Source organism: Typopeltis vanoorti, chromosome 3 (genome assembly GCF_054136105.1).
Source record: "Typopeltis vanoorti isolate ZY-2024b chromosome 3, IOZ_Tvanoo_1.0, whole genome shotgun sequence".
Classification (NCBI taxonomy): Eukaryota; Metazoa; Arthropoda; class Arachnida; order Uropygi; family Thelyphonidae; genus Typopeltis; species Typopeltis vanoorti.
Genome location: NC_143551.1, coordinates 77474575 through 77497621, shown reverse-complemented (window position 1 = coordinate 77497621; position 23047 = coordinate 77474575). Strand labels below are relative to the sequence as shown.

The window sequence follows — 23047 nt, the reverse complement described above, 5'->3', positions numbered from 1 at the left end:
TGTTAAAAATTCAATAAAAAATCTACAGTAACTTGGACTCTTAAGTAAATCTTGAAATCTACAGTAAATTGTCTTAAGCAATAATGAAACTAAAGTTGTTATTCTGACATCATCCCCGCCCCCCATTCGGCAAAGTTTAGCCAGCATAGTTTTTACTATTTTTCTGATCTAATGGGTGCCATTTTGGATCTTTTATTCATTATAAAGAACCCTCATATTTAGTTAATAGTCAATCGATAATAACACAATAGTTAATCTATAATAATAGATAAAAGAAAGAGCTCCATAGCTCAGCCAGTATACGAAGGTCGAAGGATTTTTTCGCTCAGAAAAAACTCAGATTCTTCATCCTACAAACAGGTAAACCATCCCGTGTATCTACATCAGTGGCGCACTCAGGATTTAATCTTGGAGGAGGCCAAGCGCTCAGGATTTAACCTTTGGGGGGAGGGCGAATTGAGTAGACGTTTTGCGAATACACACTACACATCGTATACGACCTATAACTGAGCATCTGCAGTGATCGCTAATTCATAAGTAGCACACAACATAAATAAAAAAAATGAATTTTAATTAGGAAAAGATTTTTGGAAATATTTCTAGTGTTTTTTCCTTTTCTTTGGGGGATGCCCGGGCCCCTTCCCCCCCCCCCTCTGGGTGCGCCACTGATCTACATAAATACATATTGTTGGGCAAGGAAGTTCTGTTATTACCCCCCAGCAAACAGTATCGTGCCCCACCAGCCAGTGAAGATAAAAGTTAATAGATAAAAATTACAATTAATTAACAGTATTCTAACTGTGAATTTATACTAAAAGATCTTAACTTTGTAGTACTTTTAATATCTTAAACGAAAAAGTTAAATTACCTGAATCTTATGCGATACTTGTTGAGTGTCTGAAAACGATTCTTCTACTTGTAATAGTCTTTTGTTTATTTACTTAGCGATATTTGAGCTATAGCTTACCTCTTTAAGACAATATACTTCTCCATTATTAAACAACTATTATATCTTTAAAATGTTCTTTTATTTTTATCCTACAGTTAGCAAATTCTTTATAGATTGATCTTATTTGGTACAATTATCTTAATGATTGAAAGGATCCATTAGAAGAACAAACGAAAATTATTTTCGGACCTCGAAGCTTTAAAAGCAATTTACGTTGAGGTTTCAATGCAATATAGACATTGAATCACGTGATCAAGGACTGAAGAGGGGGGGGTAAGAAACCATCGTCCACCTCTCCGTAGACGTTGAAGAAACTGCAGTGTCTGCTAACTGCAACCAGAACTGGCCGTTACCATGGTAATAGATATTAGTCTTGGTGAGTGAGTGCGTGCGTGATTGGACTTCTTTGTTACCGAAAACGCGGGTGATGATCAAGAGCAAAAAAAAAAAAAAAAAAAGTCTGTCCCGCGCCAGTTCTCACCTATCTATAATTAAGACATTCTTTAGCTTTACTCATTAGCAGTCACTTTAGCATTGATTGCTCTTATTAATCACACTCCAGTCATTGACACGAAGTTTCCTTCACTGCTTCCATTTTGCTTTGCTCATATGTTGATCATTTATCTTAGCCTTGTCAGGATAGCATCACAAAACTGAGGACGTAGATATTAATTACGCATTCGTAGCGTTCGCCTTAATTATCTTAATTAAACACCTGAAAATAGCGATCAATAACTTCGCAACCAGTAAAATGCGTCCGTTGAACGAAAACTTCGATGAAAAACTAAAATTGGGCTAACTCAAAAAAAAAAAAAAGAAAAAAAAAAAGAAAAGAAAGAAAGAAAACCACTTCCTTGGATGATCTGATAACAAGAAAATTGATGGAGTGGTTTTTTTTTTTGGGGGGGGTCTTAATTTCCCCCGAATGATAGTAACACGCATAGAAAAGTGGTAGACATAATCGGAGCTGGGGATTCGACGCTGATTTTAGTTTTCAAAACCACAAACCCTTTGAAATACATTAAAAAAAAAAGATTGGAAAAAAAAAGAGTAAAATATAAAAAAAATACTTTAGATGAACCTACAGTTTCATCTAAGTTACGTCTGATGCTGAAATGCTGTGTTAGCAATGCACTACAAGTATGAGATCAAAAATATACAGCTAATGTAAGAAGCATAATAAAAGAATGCAGCATCGAGGGGGGGGTGTCTTTAAATCTTGTCAGTTAACCTGCTAACTATATTAACCATACTTTATTTTTTCTATTTTATCACTGTAACAAAAACTTTAAGCTCTGAAGAGCTATCGATGTTTTAATTGCTATAGTTGTAAATTCTTACAGTTGCAATTGACATTTTAACTGTTATAATATCAACTGTCATTCTAAATTCTATATTAAAGTAGTTGAAATGACAGTTAAAACGTCAATTTCAACTATAACAACTTTGAAAATGTCAATTTCCATACAACAGTTAAAACGTCAATTTCAATACAACAGTTAAAAAGTCAATTTCAAGTACAACAATTGAAACGTAGCTAGTTATCTATCAAATAATTGTTATATATATATAAAAAAACGATTGTTACTGTTATCAACAACCATAACAGCAATCGACATTTTAACTGCTGCATTGTTTGTAGAACATTTTTAATATTACAGCAGCAATGAACATTTGCATTATAACAATATGCCAGTTAGAACTTAGCGTTGGATTCTTAAGCCACAATCGATGTTTTTGAAACCCTACAGAAACAGAACAAAAAAAAAAAAAAGAATACGAAAGTAAAAAAAAAAAAAAGTTTTCTTTCATTCTAATCTAGAATTAAATGCAGTTTGATTTTATTTTTGTATGCACGTTAAGCTTTACATTTTGCAAATAAACACATCCTAATCATCACTCTGTATACATCTAACAAGCGATTTGTTCATGGCATTGCACTCTGTAATAATATCAAATCTACCCTGAAGTAACCTGGTGTGTCGTTGATCTATTACTCACCTCGTGGAGAAGAAATCGACGCAACCTTGCTGATGCCGTTAATAGAATACCACGCATGTTCTCACAGAACAGCAGCGTTGTCTTGGGCGACTTCGCTTTCTTTCGTGTATCTGTTTGGTGAGTGGAACCGATTCGCGAGTCAATGTGGAGGTCATCTGGAGGATGAAATAAGAGTCGACGTTCCTAACAATAGAACAGACGAAGAAAGAAAAATAAGAAAATGCCATCGAAAAGAAGAGATATCTAGTTGTTTTTGTATCGATGGATTTATTGTGTGACGAGAAATGTTGTAATCAGGGAACGTCAACGATCTTTGTAGCTGTCTCGGTGAACATTTTTAAAATATTCCAAATGATAAAATCTGAAGTTGAGTTAGGAAGAAAATCCGACCATCTATGAAAAAACTGCATTAGCAAATCTATAATTGGAGCTGCATTTTCTTCAAATATTATATTTCTGCACACACGTGGTTTCTCATTAGACCAAAATTGATTAGTTTAATAGGCATGTACATAGAGGTTAAAGAAAAAAATTCTTTATAAGTAGGATAAGGCTTTGACCTCGTTCCCATTATGCTACGGGAACAGTCAACATTTTGATTGTATGAGAATGATACACCAGACCGGAAGGTGGCGCCTCCGTAGTTCAATCTGTATCGATAATGCCATTGGATTAGATAGAGAGAGTATTTATTTATTTATTTTTTAATCTGAAGTTGAGTTAGGAAGAAAATCCGACCATCTTATACGGAGGTGAAAGGTTTTTTATTCCCGGAAAATCTTTTTTTTTTTTTTTTTTTTTTTTTTTTTTTAAAGCAGCATAGTCTGTTACTTCAGTCAAACAACTAGTCTCAACTCCCCATTCCGACTGTGCAATTAGAATAGCGTGTTGTCGTCGGAATTTTAGGATTAAAGAAAGCCAAAATCCGCCCACACTTACACAAATAATGATGTCAGCGTAGGATGATGATGAAAGTATACGAGTCAGTGGAAATTGTATTAGTAGATGAAGGACTTAAAAATGGAGTTGAAAGTATTTCCAACAAAAAACCACGTGATCAAAAGGTGTTTTGTCTTTTTTTTCCCCCCCCATCATAGTAACATATACCATCTTTCAGCTGATACAACCTATTGAAACAATCGATTTTCCCTTTCGGTCGTGTTTTTTTTTTTTTTTTCCCCCGACCGTAGGTGACTTTGTAAGCATTGCCCACAAAATATTCCTGGTAAGATTTTTACAGGGTAGTTCACCATTGCTTCCTCCACCCCAACCTCGATTTTATCTGGGCTCGGGACCGGCATATGCCTGGGACGTATTCATGACTGTAATCGATGTGTGTTCACAGGGCCGGTTTGCCTATTCTGGGAGACGAAAAATCCGAGTTTCCAGGTGAAAAAAAAACCCTATATCCGTATGAGACCGGCTAACTCACCTTTAGTCGAAAGAGACCAAATAAAGGTTCCTGACGTCATCAACGGGAATCAAACCCAGGTTTTTCCGACCACTGAGCTACGGAGGCTCTTTGAAACAATTTAAGAACTTAAATTTGATATTCTTCTGACCCACCCTACAGTCGCCCGAAATAACTTTATTTAAAATTTCCCCTATGCGCTTTTTTAATCGTATAAGAAACTGTCTTGGATATTTTTTAACCATCCCTCACAGTTTAAATACGTATAATTATTTGCATGCAGACGCTTTTGTTGTTATTGTGGTCTCTTTAAACTATTCTAAAAACAAATTTACTACATAATTCAACTCTAATTGTACACTATATAGTTTTATTAATTTTATATTCGCTATAATTTTAAATCTTTCTAAAGACAATCGTCAAAAAAAAAAAAAACTGCATTTTTTTCGCTTTGTCACATTTCATTGCTGAAAGTATTCGCTTTTATATCCTAAAAATGTTCCGTTTAATGATTTCTTAACAAATATCAACATACTGAAGTGCTATTGCTCAAACTATGATGACTCAAAACACACACACACACACACACACACACACACACACACACACACACACACACACACACACACACACACATCCTAGAGATCTGGCTAGCCCATCACGATATTTCAGAAGTTTCCCTCTTAGTTACACATCACGAATGAAACAAAGTGCTGAATCAGTTTCAGAAATTTCAGCTTAAAAGATGGCAAACCTTAGTCCGATGACATCATTGGTAAATAACCATCGAAATTCCACGTATGACGAAGTAGTTCATTAGTTCAACATACGCGATATAGATGGCGCTCTTTGGTACCATCATATTTTCTCCTCCACTTATCTTTACTCTTCTCCATATCCTCCCTCCCTCCCCCTCCTCCTCCCATGGTAACTAAATGTAAGAGTTTCGTACGGCACGAGTGACATATCTATGACACGGAAGCTGCGCCTCTATACGATCATTTCCGGGAAAGTTCTCATTCGTGACACGTGCAGCGGAAATGTACATTCAGGGTTAGACGCCAAAGCAGGAAATAAAATCCCAAGTTTACACCACGGAAGCTGAATGCTACAGAAGAGTGGTTTACTGAAAACGATAAACACATGCGGTTGACAAGATCCAACTGTTGGCGAAGACAGTTGGAATCATGCGCTTGTGTCTCGCCAATGCAGCAGGCAAGACCGTTGATCTTGCCTGCTGCGTTGGCGAGACACAACCGCAAAATCCAATCCTTTATTGCTCCCTATGGAATTGAAGAGATTGGGTGTGATTGCTTTCCTTGATAAAAATATCACCTACTTTTATTAGATTCCTTACATAGTTTAAAGCGTCACCTAGTGACTGTTCCGCATTCATAAGGTTTTTCACATTTGAGTTCCAATTTTTAACTGGTCAGAAGAGGCTCGTTCGAATTGGAGTTATTGGTTGTATCTCGAGAGCCTCATTGGCTTGTTCGCTAATGCTGAGGTCGCTAATAATGTTGATCAAAAGAAAAGTAGCCACTAAATTGTATTTCTTAAAAATTATTTTCTTTCTATCAGCAAATTATCCGCATGGTTTCCATCTTCTGAAGATAAACGTCCTCCCTGGCGTCTACCAGTTCCACGTGACTGCCATCGTTCTTACATTGGACAAACTGGACACTCTGTGGAAAAGATAATACAAGAACACCGATCCCACATTAGCAATAATAAATCTGAAAAATCTGGCTTGGTACAACACGATAGATTACAGACCACAACATCCTATGATCCGAAACACACTTACTTCGTCGATGTCGTATAAATTTGAACTCTTGTGTAAAGAAAGCGCTGGGGCTTTGTTTTATTGTCTAATTTAAATCTGAAGATTTGGAAAAGTCTTATTTGAATCACACATCAATAATTTTTAATGTGTAATGAGTTATCAATATTGCAATATTTCCTTAGTTATACCATTGTGTTATTTTATGTATAACATCACGTGGCTCTCACTGTTTCAAATCAATCCATTGTTCGCGTTCTATTTTGTCATTAACTATTGTCGCCACTGATGATGGCCTGTAATATTCAGGCAGAAATATATGGCCTTAAATAAATAGTATTGTTTATCCCTTCTGTTTTTTTTTTTTCGTGTTAATTTGAAGAAACAACACATTAAAGACTCTATATTTCTATAATTTTATATCAGCAGATTTGTCAACATGTAATATTATCTTCATGTGCTAGCAATGTATTTGCTATAGCAACCTATGACTAAAGCTATCCTAAAATTGTACTTGAAAGACTTACCTGTCTTTCAACAACTTACCTTTAGATGACTTTTGTATACATTTATATAAAATGGCCTTTTTTTTAGTCAACCCCCTGATCACAAAACCTACATGGTGGGTGCAGAGACAGAGAGACAAAAATTCGCTATTCTCTCTCTCTCTCGCTCTCTCTCTGAGCCCACCTTTACTTTGTCAAGAGCTGAAACTGTGAATAAAACTGAAGGAGAAAGGCTATATAACCATGAATGAAAGTAGAAGTGTTGAAAAAGTTCAATGGGAAAATAAGACTGTGAACCCAGAAATCTCAACGTTTCCTTGTTCGTAAGTGATTCTTCTGAAATTCTGGGAGTGTGGAAACCGGAAGTAGGATTCATCTCTAGTTTCCACATTTCAAGTATTTCATTTCTTCGATCCTTACTCAGTACATGGAGGTCGTGGTCCGCTAACATTGTGTGTGTGTGTGTGTGTGTGTGTGTGTGTGTGTGTGTGTGTGTGTGTGTGTGTGTGTGTGTGTGTGTGTGTGTGTGTGTGTGTGTGTGTGTGTGTGTGTGTTTTGTTGGCAAGCTGCAGGACGTGTTTTCATAAATTTGGAAAGCAGAGAGATTATAGGTGTGAGTTTAGTTGAATCATAGAAAAGGCGTTGCCATTTTGGAGTTATCGCCAAAGAAACAACTAAAGCTATAGCACTAGTGTGTGTTATGTCTATTAATGAGTGTGTTCTTCTTCTTGACCAAAAACTGGCGATTTTCTGGAGTGAAACCTTGCATCATGAAAAAAGATACCACTGCGTTGTTTTGCTTGCTTGCTTGGAAACTGACTGGGCTCTTTACTTCCATTAGAAGATGGTTGAAGCAACAGTTGCAGAAGAGATGCTGAGCAATGCGAGAGTTATTAAATAAGAAGACATTCTTTTGGAAAATAATTCCTTCTTAGTTAGTCATGCATATTTTTCATATGTCATTGGAGTTTGACGCTTATACACAACATAACAAATCTTCCTTCCAGTGTCTCAATACTTAGAATATTAGGTGCGCTGGTCCAACTATTAGTAGTATTTTTTCTGTCCCACCAGAAAGCTGCAATGACATCGCTATTCAGGCGGAACCAAGTTCCATCAAGAAAAAAAAAAGAAGTTTGTTTCGATGTTAATTCTTGAACTAAGGAAACCGTTAAAGTATATTTACGTCAACTACTTTGTTTATCTGTTTGATTCAGCAGTCCTGTATATCGTCTTTATTACTCGGTGTGGGCTGTTGATGAATTCATGATAGTTGTAGCTAAAAGGATTTAAATCAGGAGAAAAAATTAATTAATCATTTGCTTATAGAGTTTTTTAATGCTCTACTTGTGAAAATTAGGATAACGGAGACACTGTTACAACTGTTATGGGAAGGAGAATTCATTTCTAATTCCTATTTCATTGCTTTTTAAGCGTCCAGTTTTAAGGAGAATTGTTAATTCATTTTTTAGTGAGGCACAATTCCAAATGCTGTTTATTTTTCATCATTGTAATGAAATGTGCAATCTCTCATGTGATTGTTGTTAAGTGCTGCAGCATACGTAATTGTTGAAATGAAATGCACAATTTCAAACACGAGCCACTCTTTTAATTGTTGAAGCGAAATATACAATTTTAAGCATCATCTCGTGCTACTATAATGGAAAAAAAAATGTAGATTTTAAAAGCCACTACGAAATTGATGGAATTAATTCTGAAGAAGGAAAAAGAGAGAGAGAGAGATGCCGTTTTAATTATTAACGCCTCAGCAACACAATCAACAATCTTTAATAACGACACCCATTTACAGCAACCGAGGAAAAAAAAATAAACAAACAAAATCAATTTACTTTCTCCAGCAGAGCGTCCACACAAACACCTCGGAAAAACGCTAGCGAAATTCGGAAAACGTGGAAGTGTTCTGCCTTTGTTCGCTTCGCTGCTCTATAAACACGCTTCAGAGTCGCGTGACACTTGTGTACAGGAGCCGTGCATGACGTCACAGACTGACACGTGAGGGAGAGCATGATACGCGTGATAGTCGGCATCATTATCCGAGCAGGCCCACTCACCCATACATGGAGGACGGCCTTGCGCTCGACTCAAACGATGCCACGAGCACTGCAATGTGACTTGGCGTAGTAGTCAGGTGAATCGTTTTGTGGTGGCAGAAAAGGATTTTGTTTCTTGTGATTTAGACAACGCACTCATGCTTCTAGAGACATGAAAATGGAAAACTGTTGGGATGAACCACTGGCTCAGAGACTGAAAATAGAGAGGTGAGTCAAGGGAAAGTCGTCGTTGATGGTTTTTCTGTGATTCTCTTATTAGTAAACTTATGTGTTTATCGACGGGTATGGTACGCCGGCTTATGATTAGCGACCAGTTGGTACATTACGTTTGGCTGATTTAAGACTTAGTTGGTGTTAATGTGTTGGACTGTTGCAATTGATTTTTTTATTTTATTTATTTATTTTTTTTTGTCGTTTGCGAAATGTACCAATCACACACACACACACACACATTTTTTTTTTTTTTTAGTGAGAAATGCATGCGTTGCTAATGTTGTGAAAATCCCGAACCACGTGACCTGTTGAAATGCGCTGATGAAACTACAAGTGTAGATTTCATCAATACATGCATTAGCCAATGTCAAAGTGCATTACTTGGCTCAACACATTAAACTACTAGACACAAAAGATAACAAAAAAAGGGAGAAGCAAATAAAAAGAACCGCTAGATGGGGTTAATGTATAAACGAAGATAACAATGGATGAAATCATTGTAATGTAAATTCGTAGGATGACAATTAATTTGCGATTTCGATTGTTAGTTTTTAAATATTACAAATGATTAATTAATGCATAATTAAAAAAAAATCAAAAACCGATTCCCGAATTTATTTAATTAATTGTTTCATAATAACCATTACAATGCAAATACAGTTTACTGTACAAAATTATTTTAACAAATATAAACAATTTTTAAAAATCTCATTAGGATAATACTTTTTATTCCTGTTTGATTAATAATAATTAAGTGCATTATTTTAATGAAGGATAACTAAGTTAATTTCTATTTTTTCTAATCAAATGACTTTTATCTATTTAAATTCCTAATAATGGCAATTTTTGTGGATCCTTGCATTCACCATTATTTTTATGGACTTGTAAAGGTATTTAGGATAATTTTCTTCTCCGATACGTGTTATTGTTTTTTTAGAAGCCACCGAAGCTGTTAAGAAGGCGTCGATTTTTTTTTTTTTTTTTTTTTTTTTTTTTTTCTGCGGTAGTATTTCAACGAGGCCCCGCATGTTCCACAAGGTGATGGCCCGGCACAATGTCCTCTTTCTAACTGTTCTCTTTTGATACGACTCCAGTTACCGATGGCCCTCCAGGCAACATACATCTTCCAATCTTTTAGGGTCTCTTAAATTTACTGCGTGGTCCATTAGAAGCGCTATCATTTCTCTAGAATAGCTATTGTCTTCGTAATTGGATTGCATATCTCATCAGAAAGGTTTTTCTAGTCAGGGCATTGTAATATTAGTCAAATGCTGCCCATCACGATGTACAAGGCATTAAGGAAGATTAGCTAATCTCATACATCGGGTTGTAAGTAGAAATGTGCTAAGTGCTGTTTGAAATTTAGGGCAGATGACGTCCCCATTATATTAATAGGCAGTTAGCAGGTGTGTTTGCGGAACCTTCTTTTGTACTGAGCCAAACTGAAAAAGTTGCCATAAGGATTTCTTCGCCAATCTCATCATTAAAGCAGCTCGAGTATGAACTCAAATGACATGTAACCTGGGTAGGATTATATAAACAGCTTTTCATATTTCTGTTTCCTAAATTCGACTGAAATGTTTGCTGATTAGCATATAATAGAGAAAACTGTAAATAAATAAGCATTCACAGCACTTGATTTATTTGGAGTATTGAATTAGTTGATTAGAATCGGTGCAAAAGTAGATAAGACTTGGAGGAAGCAGCGTATTAGGCCTGCTGAATGTGTGTGTGTGCTTAGGCTGGTTTGTCTCTTTTGAGATAGACACCTCTGATAGGCAGGTGCCGTCCATTAAGTGCCCGCACACACACACACAAACGCGCGCATACACAGTTTTTGTTCTCTTTTTTTTTTTTTGTCTTATCTCAGACAAATTTCTTGAATGATTTCAAAATAAGATGTACAGATGCAAGTTTTTTTTCCCGAAATGTTTTGTGATTCGACACATTTATTCCTTTAAAAATCAATTTTAAAATAATAAATGTCTGATTTTCACTAAATAAAAAAATTAGATCTTGGAGAAGATTTTTAATTTACGAACATTACTTTAAATTGTCTCGATTAGGAGATTAATTAAGAATTAGTTCGAGAAATTTTAATGTCGTCTTGTTTAATTTAAAGTATTAACAGACATTTTGACGATCGTTGTATTTATTTATTCAGTGCTATTGGGCTTCATTTCTAATCACAGATTACAATTTTAAATGATTCATTTGCTTCGTAGATAATAAATTGTTTAATTAAAAGTTGAATAACGAAACTGTTAATTACTTGTAACTTGTAATTTAATTTCTGTGTGTAAGTCACGGTAATTATGTCACCCCAGAAAGGGGGGTTTAAAGAGCGTGAGAGAGAAATACGTAGAAACAAATAAGTACATATAAATGAAGATGGACACAGAGAGAGAGGAAAGTATATAGTAAAAAAAAAAAAAAAGAATAGATAGAGACGTTAAAAAAAAGGATCTAAGAGCAGAATGGGAAAGATTGGTAGAGATAAAAAAGTTGGAATGGTTAAAGACATCGAAGATGAAAATGAACAGTTATTAGGTGGGAAAAAGAAACAATAGAGAAGGGGGGATCGTGATCAGGGGAGGGAGGGAGGGAGGGAGGGAGAGAGAATTATCATAGACAGACAGAAAGAGAGAGAAGTCAAAAATAATATAAGGGGAAGAGGAGAAATAAAAAAAAAGAGAAATAAGCATGATAACGATCAATAAATATTAATCAGATAAAGACCGACATTAGACAGAAAAAGTAGAATTATGTAAGAAATAGTTCTGTTCTCTCTCTCTCTCTCTCATTCTTTCTTCCCTTCCCACTTATGAGTAACTACGATTATGAAAGGAAAGAAAAGAGAATGTATGTGGGCGTGATGGCGACAGAGTGACAAAATAAGGAACATATGGAAAAGACAAGAGTGGGAAAAGACATCGACCGAGTGGATAGCGTGTACCTTCTTTCCAACCCAACGGGCTGCGGGTTCGACTCCTACTTTGCGCATGTCTTTAGGTAAAGAATGAATTTCATCGCTAGGTGTGAGATCATCGCCTGACTTAATGGAGGCTTGAAAATAATTTTTTTTTTTTAAAAAATTACCGACGATACTTAATGTAATGTAGGTTTACAACCCTTAAGGTGGGAATCACATATAAGATATACCTTAAGAAATTTAAAATAAAGGAAGATGGAAAAATGAATAACTAACAGATTAAGAGAAGAAAACACACACACACACACACACGCACACACACACACACACACACACACACACACACACACAGATGAGCAGAATGAGAAGAAAGAAAGAAGGAAAGACACGATCTGAGGGGGTATCAGAACGCGAGAGAGAGAGAGAAAGGGAGAGCACGAAAAAGAAATAAAGATAAAAAGAAGAATGACAGAGTCATTAAGAGAAATGTAAAAAGAGAATACCAGAGGGAGATAGAGAGTGGGTGTGTCGCGGGACTGTTCCTAAATTTGGACTAGGAAGTTCTACAAACCGGTTCATAACCCTAAATACGACTTACAGGACGAAGCAAACGACAAACTGTCGCCTCGTGCTGTTTTAACTTTCGCATTTCTCTGTTACCGAAGCGAATCGGCTCCGTATTGGTCTTTCTGCAAACGAGAATGCGCTTCCTTACACGTGATTTTTCCATCGACCTCCTGCACGTGCGCAGTATTGTTATCCCCCCCCCTTCCCTTTTCGCAGTGACACTCTCCCGAACACAGTCCGCCGGGATCGTGTTTCCTTCAACGATCTGTTTCTTTCCAAGAAAGCAGCGAAAGAAGTAATAAACAAGATTTTTTTTTTTTTTTTTTTTTTTTTTTTTTTTTTTTTTACGGTTGACGGGATGTAATACAAGACGTTAGATGCGTTCGGTTTATGCACGAAAAGTGCATTAAGAAAGTAGCATTAGTTGCAAGTAGTGTATATAAAATCTTTAATGGACTTTTTATTTTATTTTTTTCCAAATGAAAAGGAACATTTGGAAAATCTTTGACTTTTCCATATGTTTCTTTCTTCTTTTTTTTTTTTTTTTTTCATTTAGAAAAACGATAAGATTTACTTCAAGTCCACGTTTCATGTATCCACATACATCAGACTTCTTATTTTCGTCTACTTCTTTAGATCCTCCTCCCTCACCCCACATTTCGATAATCTATTTCAGAGACGACTCTTTGGTGGTGTAGTCGGTAATGTGGGTTTCTTAGTTAAAAAGGTCTGGATTTTAACCTTTTTTTAAACTGAAAGTAGTGGTTTCAAAGAAAGTAATCAATTTACCCTCCTCCGACTTACACATAAATATGATACTGGATGTATATGTACAGTAAAACTTCCCTGTTTATTCTCTAGGACATGGTTTTCTGAGCATCTAATTTTTAGTCCACTCACAATACTGCATTAGTGTACTAAAGGCTAAAAGATTCCCAAAAAGCCTTATGTATAAAACAGTAAAAACTTCCCTGTTTATTCTGTAGAGCAGGGTTTCCTAAACTTTCTCTACGACGGAACACTCCACAAAACCTGAAATTTTCACGGAACACCTCGGTTATTTTGTAATGTATTAATTCATAATGAATTATTAATTTAGCTGATTTATTATTGTTAATTAATAATTAATTAAACATAAATTAAACATAAACATCATTCAATTAATTTGTGCTGATTTTCATTGACATATCCCATTCTGATCACCAAAAATTTATAATATTATTATAAGTACTTACGATCGAATGCAGACTTTTTCTCCTGTGTGCTGGTAGTTTTTCCTTCCTTTTGTACATCCTGGAGATCGCTTTGTAGGCTGGTGGAGGATGACTCACTATCTGTTGCGTCACAAATACCTTCAATAAGAGATTTCTTAATACCTAAATTAAACAAAGTCCCTTGTCTCTTATTCATATTAAAATTTAAATCTGCAGGCCTATTACTTTTAAAAAATCACGGCACTACGGTTTCGAAACTTTCACCCTACAATACGAACTTGCGAAGAAAGTATTCAGTATTACTAGATTTGAGAACCGGATACAGACTTCCTTGATATTCAATTTTAGTGGAAAAAATTTCTTAATACTTCCTTGCTGATTGGTCACTACCATTTGCAACACAGTTATTTCGTTCAGTTTTGAGAACAGAGGATACGCCGCCCATTGTTGTAATCGGCTTGCAGGCAATTTTTACGATCGGTCATAAACAGCTGTATTCTCGTTCCCGATTGTTGAAAGATTTCGATGTGTGAAAATTAACGATAATTCATGAATACTTCCACGTTTAAAAATATGCCGCTTGGTCACTGACATTTGCTACACAGATGTCATTTCCTTCAGTTTTGAGAACAGAGGATACGCCGCCCATTGTTATAATCCGCTTGCAGGCAATTTTTATGACTGGTCATAAATAGCGGTATTCCCTTTCCCAAATGTTGAAGGGTTTCGATGTGTGAAAATTAACGATAATTCATGAATTCTTCCACTTTTAAAAATACACGGCTTGGTCACTAACATTTGCTACACAGATGTTATTAGGCGTTCTGGGTCTGCGCTTTTCGACATATTCACGAATATTATCCTCCACAGAATATTTCCACTATAAAATATTTATTCATGAAAAATGCTTAGAAAACTAAAATGACAAATTCCTGGAGAACTTCTCGCGGAACACAGTTTGGGAAACCCTGCTGTAGAGTATGGTTTCTGAGCATCTAATTCTTAGTCCACTCACTGTATTAGTACACTAATTTTAATTGTAATAATTGCAATAAGTACTAATTATATGAAGAGCCAAAGGCTTCAATTCAGCGACCTGAACTTATTTAAGTTAAGGGATATTACATCCCATATTGTTTCTTAGCCGAATATAGAAACTATATAAAGTTCGGCGATTCCAAGCGTAAGCAAATACCTGGATAGTGCAGCACCTGATCCATTAGGTAGTGCAAAATGTAAGTGTAATAAGTAAAAAGCGTAATAAGTACACTTTTAGCCTTTAGAAGCTAAAGGATTCACAAAAAGCCTTTCAAAGCCAATAATCAATATAATGAACATCATATAACGCATAGCATGTTTTATAATATTACATATTATTGAATGAACAACTTATATATAAAAATTATAAATTTCTTTTCGAAATATTCATTTTTGAGAATTAAAGTCATAGATACGTTCTATCAGCTATTGATCTCATCCTTCATGAATGAGGACAGTGAAAGACAGTGAAAAACATGTTTTTCACTGTCTTTTGCTGTATATACAAAAAACAACACTAGTCTTGTGTTGTTTTTGTATATAGCCTAAAACATAAATACACGCGGAAGGTTACTGAACATAGGAAACAAAACCAAATATTGTATTATATTTCCAACTAAATCTAACATTTCATATTATCTATTCGCACATAGGAGGCCGCTGTTTCATTACAGCTTAATATTCGTGTTTCATATGAATCCTTAGTAGTTTTTTTTAGAAAAAAGTAATAAAAAAAATACAAAATTTCTTTACAAACCTTGTACGAAATGATATTACTGAGTGTTAAAACTCATGAGAATTCTCATCCTATATTCCTTTAGTTATTAGGCTTAATCTGTAACAGCCAAGTAACTTGGCCTCATATAGATCTAATGAATTCTCTGCATGCAATGTTTCAGTTCTTTGGTCTATTTTGCAAAAGGAAAAAAATAGAAAGAGTCCTTCCATCTCGGTATGAGATAGGATAACTCATCTTTATTCCTTATCTCAACTCTGCACTTTCATATTGTGCAGAACTTGCATTCTTGGGTGTAGTGGTGTAGCTAGAGCTTTTTGCCGTCCGTCTCAATACACACCAAAAATATTACAAAAAGTCAAAACGACCTATAGGGAAACAAATTAAAACACTATGTTTATTTTTGAAGTAAAACTTTAATTTCGACATTCTAAAATGTTATTTTTCTTGCTTTTATGTTAGCAAAATCGTCGATAACATTGGCGAAGTCTATTTCATAGTAATGGACGTAATTCTTAATCAATTTTATTTAGAAAAACTCCTCTCACAACTAGCAACACTTACAGTAATTGTGAGGAAAATTCGCATTTGGAACTGAGTTCTCGGGGCTGTATTTTAGCTGCAAAAGTTCAAAAAGGTTCAAAGTGCCGCCCGGGGCGGACCCCCCCCCCCCCACACACACACCTAGCTACTCCTCTGCATGGGTGTAATTCATACGCGGGTGTGGCAATTCCAACGAGAAACAATTACATATGAGTACGAAATGCATTCCTTTTAAATGCCAATCTCCCCCCCCCCCCCCAGTGGAATCAATATTCAAAGGGGACACCCGAAATTTGTCGACACAGCATAGAGTCAACAGTTACTTTACCCTTCGGAGGAAACGGATGTTTTGAACGAATTAATTTTGTACCCGACCTTCAGCAGTAGTGAAGGCACAGATCATTACCAGATGAATGTTGTCCTTCATGCGAAGGACAACATTTATCCTTCATCATATGTATGTCGCGACAAAGAAGGTCGTTAGCAGTACTGATCAATTCAAGAATAAACAAACTCTAATGACATCTCCGCAGTGTCTTTTGTGAGAGGTCAAATTCTTTGAAGTGTATAATCAAAACAAACTGAAAAGTTGGAGAAATCGTTTAAACAACAACAACATGCAATGACATGGGGTTAGAAAAACACCCTTCGGAGGTGACTTCCCAGCAAGATCACGTACTTTTTAAGACAAGTGTACATCTTCGTCAATTATTATTATGTCTTACATCGTTTGATACTATTTCATGTCGCTCACACTATCATTTAATAACTGCTGAACGTGTATGGGCAAAAAAGAGCTGCTAATATCTTCAACACACACACACGCGCGCGCGCGTCATTGTAGGATTAATGTTGCTATTTATTTTTGGATGCTCTCTTCTTTATCTTCTCTTTTCTTGACTTCCTGGATGCATAATTTGGTCACTATGATAACCAATTGGAAACGGAAGTATAATTCATTCGGTTACTAGCGCTTTTTTTTTTTTTTTTTTTCATTGCAGCGTACGGAACGAATATAAATTGATGGTCGATTTGATATTGAAAATAATAGGGGACGAAAGAGGGATCGATGTGCTTTAGATAGTTAAAATATCCCTTTGCACTTGGAATACATCCTAGAAAGATATTGCCAAAGATGGTTCCATTCTCTAATTTTTGCTATGCAGGATTTCTAAGTCAACAAAACTTTAAGGGGTGGAAAAACAACCACACAATCCCTGTCAAAATCATTAAGAGTACGAAGTCTCTCTTCTATTTATTAATGCACAGCCTGGGCTCCAGAGGTCTCTCTGTAGATCTTCAGTCGATATTTCAACCTGTCATGCTTTGTCCCATGTTTCTGTCGATAGATACGATGTGTCTCATCTAGGCTTTCTGGTAGAAGTGGGTTATAGATCGAACTGTTTTGCATATAAGCTTAAGTAGAGTGGGTGATTGTGTATATCCTGTGCCGCAGAATCCATTCAGAGTTAAACGGGTTTCGCTACTGATGATTTACATCTAGAATTTTTATCTGTCGGATTTTTATCGGAGACTGACCTGTAGAAATATATAAATGTTGTAAAGGCTCGCAAATTCTACTCCTGAACAAGATGAAATTCCGATTCTAGTAAAGTGCACAGGAATCTACAGATTTCAACTGATGGTTGGCGCATGTCTTGTCACAAATACACTTAATGTCCTATCCAGTTTCGAACACACACACACTGGTGGAACCGTAGATATATATTCATCCTAGATCTTCGATAACTCACCAAAGCTCTGGCAATATCATGTAAATGAAAACCGCATTTATACGATATGAGAATACACATAATAAAATAATAATAATAATAATAATAATAATAATAATAATAATAATAATAATAATAATAATAATAATAAACATTCTGAGAATACTGAATTCTGAGCAATCCTGAGAATACTTATGGATAAATTGAAAAAAAATAAATAAATAAACCGTTCTAACTTCCAGATAGCAATAAATGTAATATCGTTAATAAATTATTTACGAATGAGTGAGGAGTTCCTGCAATTTATGAGCTTAATCGTCTAGCAGAAATAAAAACAAGATATTTGGCCGTTTATCGAAATCTTCTTTGATCTCTATTCGTACATCCCACATTCTCTTACCTCCCATCTACCCGTTTTTTGTTAACCTTCCGTATCAAATGGATTCTACCAGGCACGCCATGCTACTGATCACGTCTTCAGCTGACGGGTCACATGAACAGCCACGTGTCGCATCAAGTGCTCCGTGTCCTGTTTTTCCGGGTCGATTTTCTCATTGCCAAGCGAAGGACACAGCACAAGGAATGTACTAGTACACGCAGAACACTTGTGTAAGGTTAATTTTTAAGGTTAACTACTGGATGTAGTTGGAGGAAGCATCATTGAAAACGTCGCTTTATATCTTGGGTACATTAAAGTCAAATCTGAAGTCATCATTTATGAACTAATTTTATTACTTTTTTTTTTTCTAGTGGACTTTTTTTTTTATTTTTAATTAAACTAGTTGAGACCCTTCCTTGTTTCTATTTTGCCTCTATTTTCTTAGAAGTGTAAGGAAGTAAGCGGAATTGCTCGAAACGATAGGAAGCGCGCATTACGATGGTTAAAAATAGTTCGTTGTCTAGTAGTAATGATATCTAGAGTACGGAAGAAGAAAAGGAAGAATCTCTCTCTCTCTCTCTCTCTCTCTCTCTCTCTCTCTCCTGTGCGTGTTCGGGTACTAAAGTACTGTATTACCCCAAACTTTATATTTGGTTAGGGTTAACTCAAGGGATCTATTTTTGGATAGAAAAAAAAAAAAATTTTCAATTTTCAGTGATTAAAGTGAGATATTTAAATGGCTCTTTAAGTACAGAAATTCCAAAGTGATGCAAAGAAAGCCTTCCAATGCTATTATTAGCCTTGTTTTAAAAGAACGTGACTTTGTTATCCGACTTTGACCTGAACCAGTTGAAGTAAACATCTAAAAACTAGCGAAGGACAGTTGCAGCCGGATAGACCTACGAAACATATTGTGCGCACATTTTTTTTTTTTTATTTGTTTGAAAACCGACTCTATGGAAAATGTGTCAGTGTTTAGGAAAAACAAACAGATCCGTTCGAACTTTAGTACGTGGAAGGACGCGTCGACCCAGAATGGAAAGCTTGTTGACCTGATAAATAGAACAGTAAAATCCCTCCCTCAGCAATTTTTTTTGTTGTTGTTGTCGTTGTTGTTGTTTTTGGTAGTTGATTTTTATTGGTCACGCGTCTGGTATAGCATGCAGAACAATAACGAATGTGTCAAGAGATAGAAAACATGTAGTCGAAGTATTATATTGTAATACTGTGAGGTGTACTTATTACCATATTCATGTCGACGTCTGTATGACACGCGCTGTTATCAAATATGACGAATCTACAAATATGTAAATAAAAACAAAATGCGGAAAATGCTAGCGAGTTCGTGTACTTCCCCCCCCTCTTTTCTATCCATTCAATTAATTATTTCCTCTTTCCCTTTCGATTCGATACCATCCTTCGTCCCTTCTTTTCTTTACGACGAAAATAATCGCTCTGCTTAAGGAATACGAGGTGGCTTTCCCCCATTTTAAAACACAAAGAAAAAAAAAGTATTGCCTGAAATTCATGTAGAGAAAACTTTTTTATTATTATTTTTTATTGTGTACTGAAGCCATTCTTCTCAGAATGAATGATTAGAACTACTTAAAAAACCTTTTTAAATGTCTTCGACTACTACATAGCTTGATAAAATTGAAACTAAATCATTACGAAAGAAAGCCAAAAAAAAAAAAAAAATTGCTCTCTCAGACCATTTACGATATGGTGGAATTACCAGATAGTAGCGCCACCTGTTACTAAACCTCATTGTTCTTTTTGACACGAGATTTATTGTTTAGCTTCTTCTTCTCTTTGCTCCTATCTTCACCAACGACTGCCGATGTAGCGACATTGTGTCTGAAAGAATACGATAGCTCGTCTTGAAACCAAAGTGTCACACCAAAATTAAGAGGCAGTTTCGGTTAGGGTGTAGTTTTTTTATTTATTTTTATAAATAATTAAATCCACTTTATCCGCTGATATTGCTTTAGGTTTTTTTTTATTTGTTTTTTTTTTTTTATTCTGTGACTTTTTTTTTCATTATTATAGATTTCGGTTTTTTTTTTATCCAATGAAAAATCTTAACTTTGTGGTCCAGTCTTTCTCTCGATCACTTTAATTCGTTCTATCTCCCTGTTTTTCTACTTCATTTTAACAATTCTAAAAAATTTATGTACAACATCTCCGATGCATTTACGATTATTTTTCGATTTTGTAAAAATTAAATCTACTCAATAATTTTTCTTCAAAGTTTGAATGTAAAAGTTCCATCAAAATCGGTTATTTTTCTCTGGAGGTTTTTTTTTTTTTTTTTTTCCTCATGTGGAACGCGACAAAGAATCGAATAATTGCTGATCTTCGCTAATAATAATAACTTGCTCGTTATTATTATTATTAAGACCTAGGTAATTAAATTTGCATATTTATATGTCTGGAATTGTGCTCATGAAAGTTTGAGAGGGGGGGGGGAGGATGAATTTAACGTTTTGAGCAATCTCTGAATATGTACTTGCTCTAAGACACTGTTTCTTACCCTATAGGTCACGACCCAAAACTTGATCGCAGTGTGGTTTTAAATGGGTCGCCATGCTCTTCCTTAATAATTCTAAAATTTCTTACCTAAAAGGTCTTTAGCGGGTGTAAGGAAGTGTGCAGCGAACGCTGTGTGCGTTGACCTTAAAATAGCAGGTAGTATCGAAGTCCTATTACCATCGAGAGAGAGAGTATCTTCCTCCTACCCCTTGTCAACAGCCCTTTTCACTTAGAGTGATGTCAATGACCTTGTTAAAAAAAAAAAAAGTTCACGTTAAGATGTCCTTACTTCATTTTATGAACTTTTGGGTAATGTTTTTTAATTTTATATTTTTGTGGACCGTGCAAAATTATTTTCAACGAAATTATTCACATCTGTTTGATGCACTTTTAAAAGTAAATAATCCGGATGTGCTTTGTATTGATAATTTGATAATCTCAGATGGGAAAATGCGTATCATATTTTGAACGTCAGGAATGCAATTATTTCTGATGTTTTTATCATGCTCTTTACCTGTGACAATTATTTTATTTTTTATTTCTTGTTACCTTAATAAAATTGCATTTCGTATCCACATCAGTGCTTTGTATTTCATGATTGATGAGATGTCTACTAGACTTCAGATTTATTATATTTCTTCAAATGGTTTTCGATCTGGGGGCAAAATTTTTCTAATGGGATTAAAAAATAATGTATCACGTTTAACAGCAAGCAACGATAGATCTAAGAAATGAATATACTGCAACTATAAAGGAATGCGATTTCAAGCAGAGGTTTATAAGGTCCAATTATAAATGGATCTGGATTGCTATAGTTTAAATCTGTCACTGGATGTGTATTGTCATCATTACATCATCATTGCCATCATCATTTTGTCGTCATTATCAACGCGCCACTTTGAAGATTTTGAAGAGTTCTCAAGACATAGGATCCAAAGGGTCATGTTACTCGAAAAAAAAAATGTTTCCCTCTATTTGCTGGTAGTGCTCTACTTTTAAGTCCTTCTTCTTCTTCTTCTTCTTCTTCTTCTTATTATTATTATTATTATTATTGCCGTCTACAGGTAGACCTAAATATATAAGATGATGACGGTACAGTCTGGTTCTCTATAAGAATTTTTTTTAATTAAAAAATAACTAAATGAAAATTTTAAATTTAAAATACAGAATTTAGAGTTCTCAAGATTCTAACCTTATATATAAGTAGCCTTACGATACACTTATAAATCATTTTGTCACATCTTCCTAGTTAGTGCAGTTTAACACATAATGTAAAAGGAATAATCGAAAATTGTTTTAATAGGACAACAACAGTCTAAATTCTAAGTGATGATTCATTCTCTGAGGTTCGTTTGAAACTTGTAGGTAAAATGCAATCTTAAAAATGAAGCGATCATTTTTAGAACCTGTATTTTAGTAGTGTATTTTCAACTGTTTTTATACCCGATGGGGGGGGAACAAAATCCCCCCCCCCCTCTAGGGTACAAAATAAGTGCATGTTGTTGCATGTTGTTGTCATGCAACCACATGCACTTATTTTGAAAACAAATATAATTTGATGAAGGATAATATAGAAAAAAAGTGTGGGTTTTTTTTTTTAATCATGTAATGTCATTCTCCGTCGATCCTAGATAGATCGGAGTCCATCTTGGACGATTTCATACTCCTCAGATCAACAGATTAATTCTCTTTTTAAATTACATTTAGCGAATTGAGTTAGAAGTAGATTTTACGTTTATGAGGGGAAGAAAAAAATGAAATAATCACTACTATGATCTGATATATCATTATACTGAGAGTATGTCTTCCTCTCCTAATACCAAATTTATTTTTTTTAATGTCTTAAGAAAGCGTTTAATTTCCATAATCATCTAATTCACCTTTATTTGATTAGTAAAAATATGTATGATATTCATACCTAGCAAATAAAGACTGGACCAATAATAGAGAACTGAAAATACATACACACGTGTTTGACATTCCTTGGCTGAAAATAACAAGCACACTGCTTACCAATAATTTATATTTTCTCCTCAAATTTAATTAATTAAAGTTTCCTTTTTGGTTTATTATACGACTATTGCGCAAGGAAACGAATTAGGTATGATGTTCACGTCTGTTTTCGAACTCCTTATCTATTGCTCCTAAGATATTTTCAGCGCGCTCTTCAATCCAATTTCTAGAACTTGTTTGTGCAACTCTAACTTAGCACATGAACAACCCCCTCCCCCCCTATTTCGACACTCGCTTTACTCGACAGGTGTTTGTTAGATGATATGAAATGCATACGGAAGGTCATTGTCAGGGATATGAAGACCTACGGTTAACCATACCATCCGACCTAAAAGTATCCTCCCATAGCGCGAGCTAAGAATAGTCTGTTGCAATCGCTAACGATTCAGTGAAAACTTAGAAATATTTTTTTCCTTCTTTTTATT

At 35.2% G+C, this 23047-nt stretch overlaps 1 protein-coding gene across 2 annotated transcripts in view; it reads left to right on the top strand.

Moving 5' to 3' along the window:
- Window positions 1-8721: 8721 nt before the first annotated feature.
- The window catches only part of cwo (transcription factor cwo), an 87600-nt gene continuing 73274 nt past the window's right edge, over window positions 8722-23047 (top strand). Inside the window, exon 1 of one of the 2 annotated variants that reach the window (XM_090390673.1) lies at window positions 8722-8929. In XM_090390673.1, coding sequence (XP_090246799.1) covers window positions 8874-8929 — 56 coding nt within the window. In that variant the 5' untranslated portion in view covers window positions 8722-8873. The remainder of the gene's footprint in view (window positions 8930-23047) is intronic. The other variant, XM_090390674.1, reaches the window with a different exon arrangement.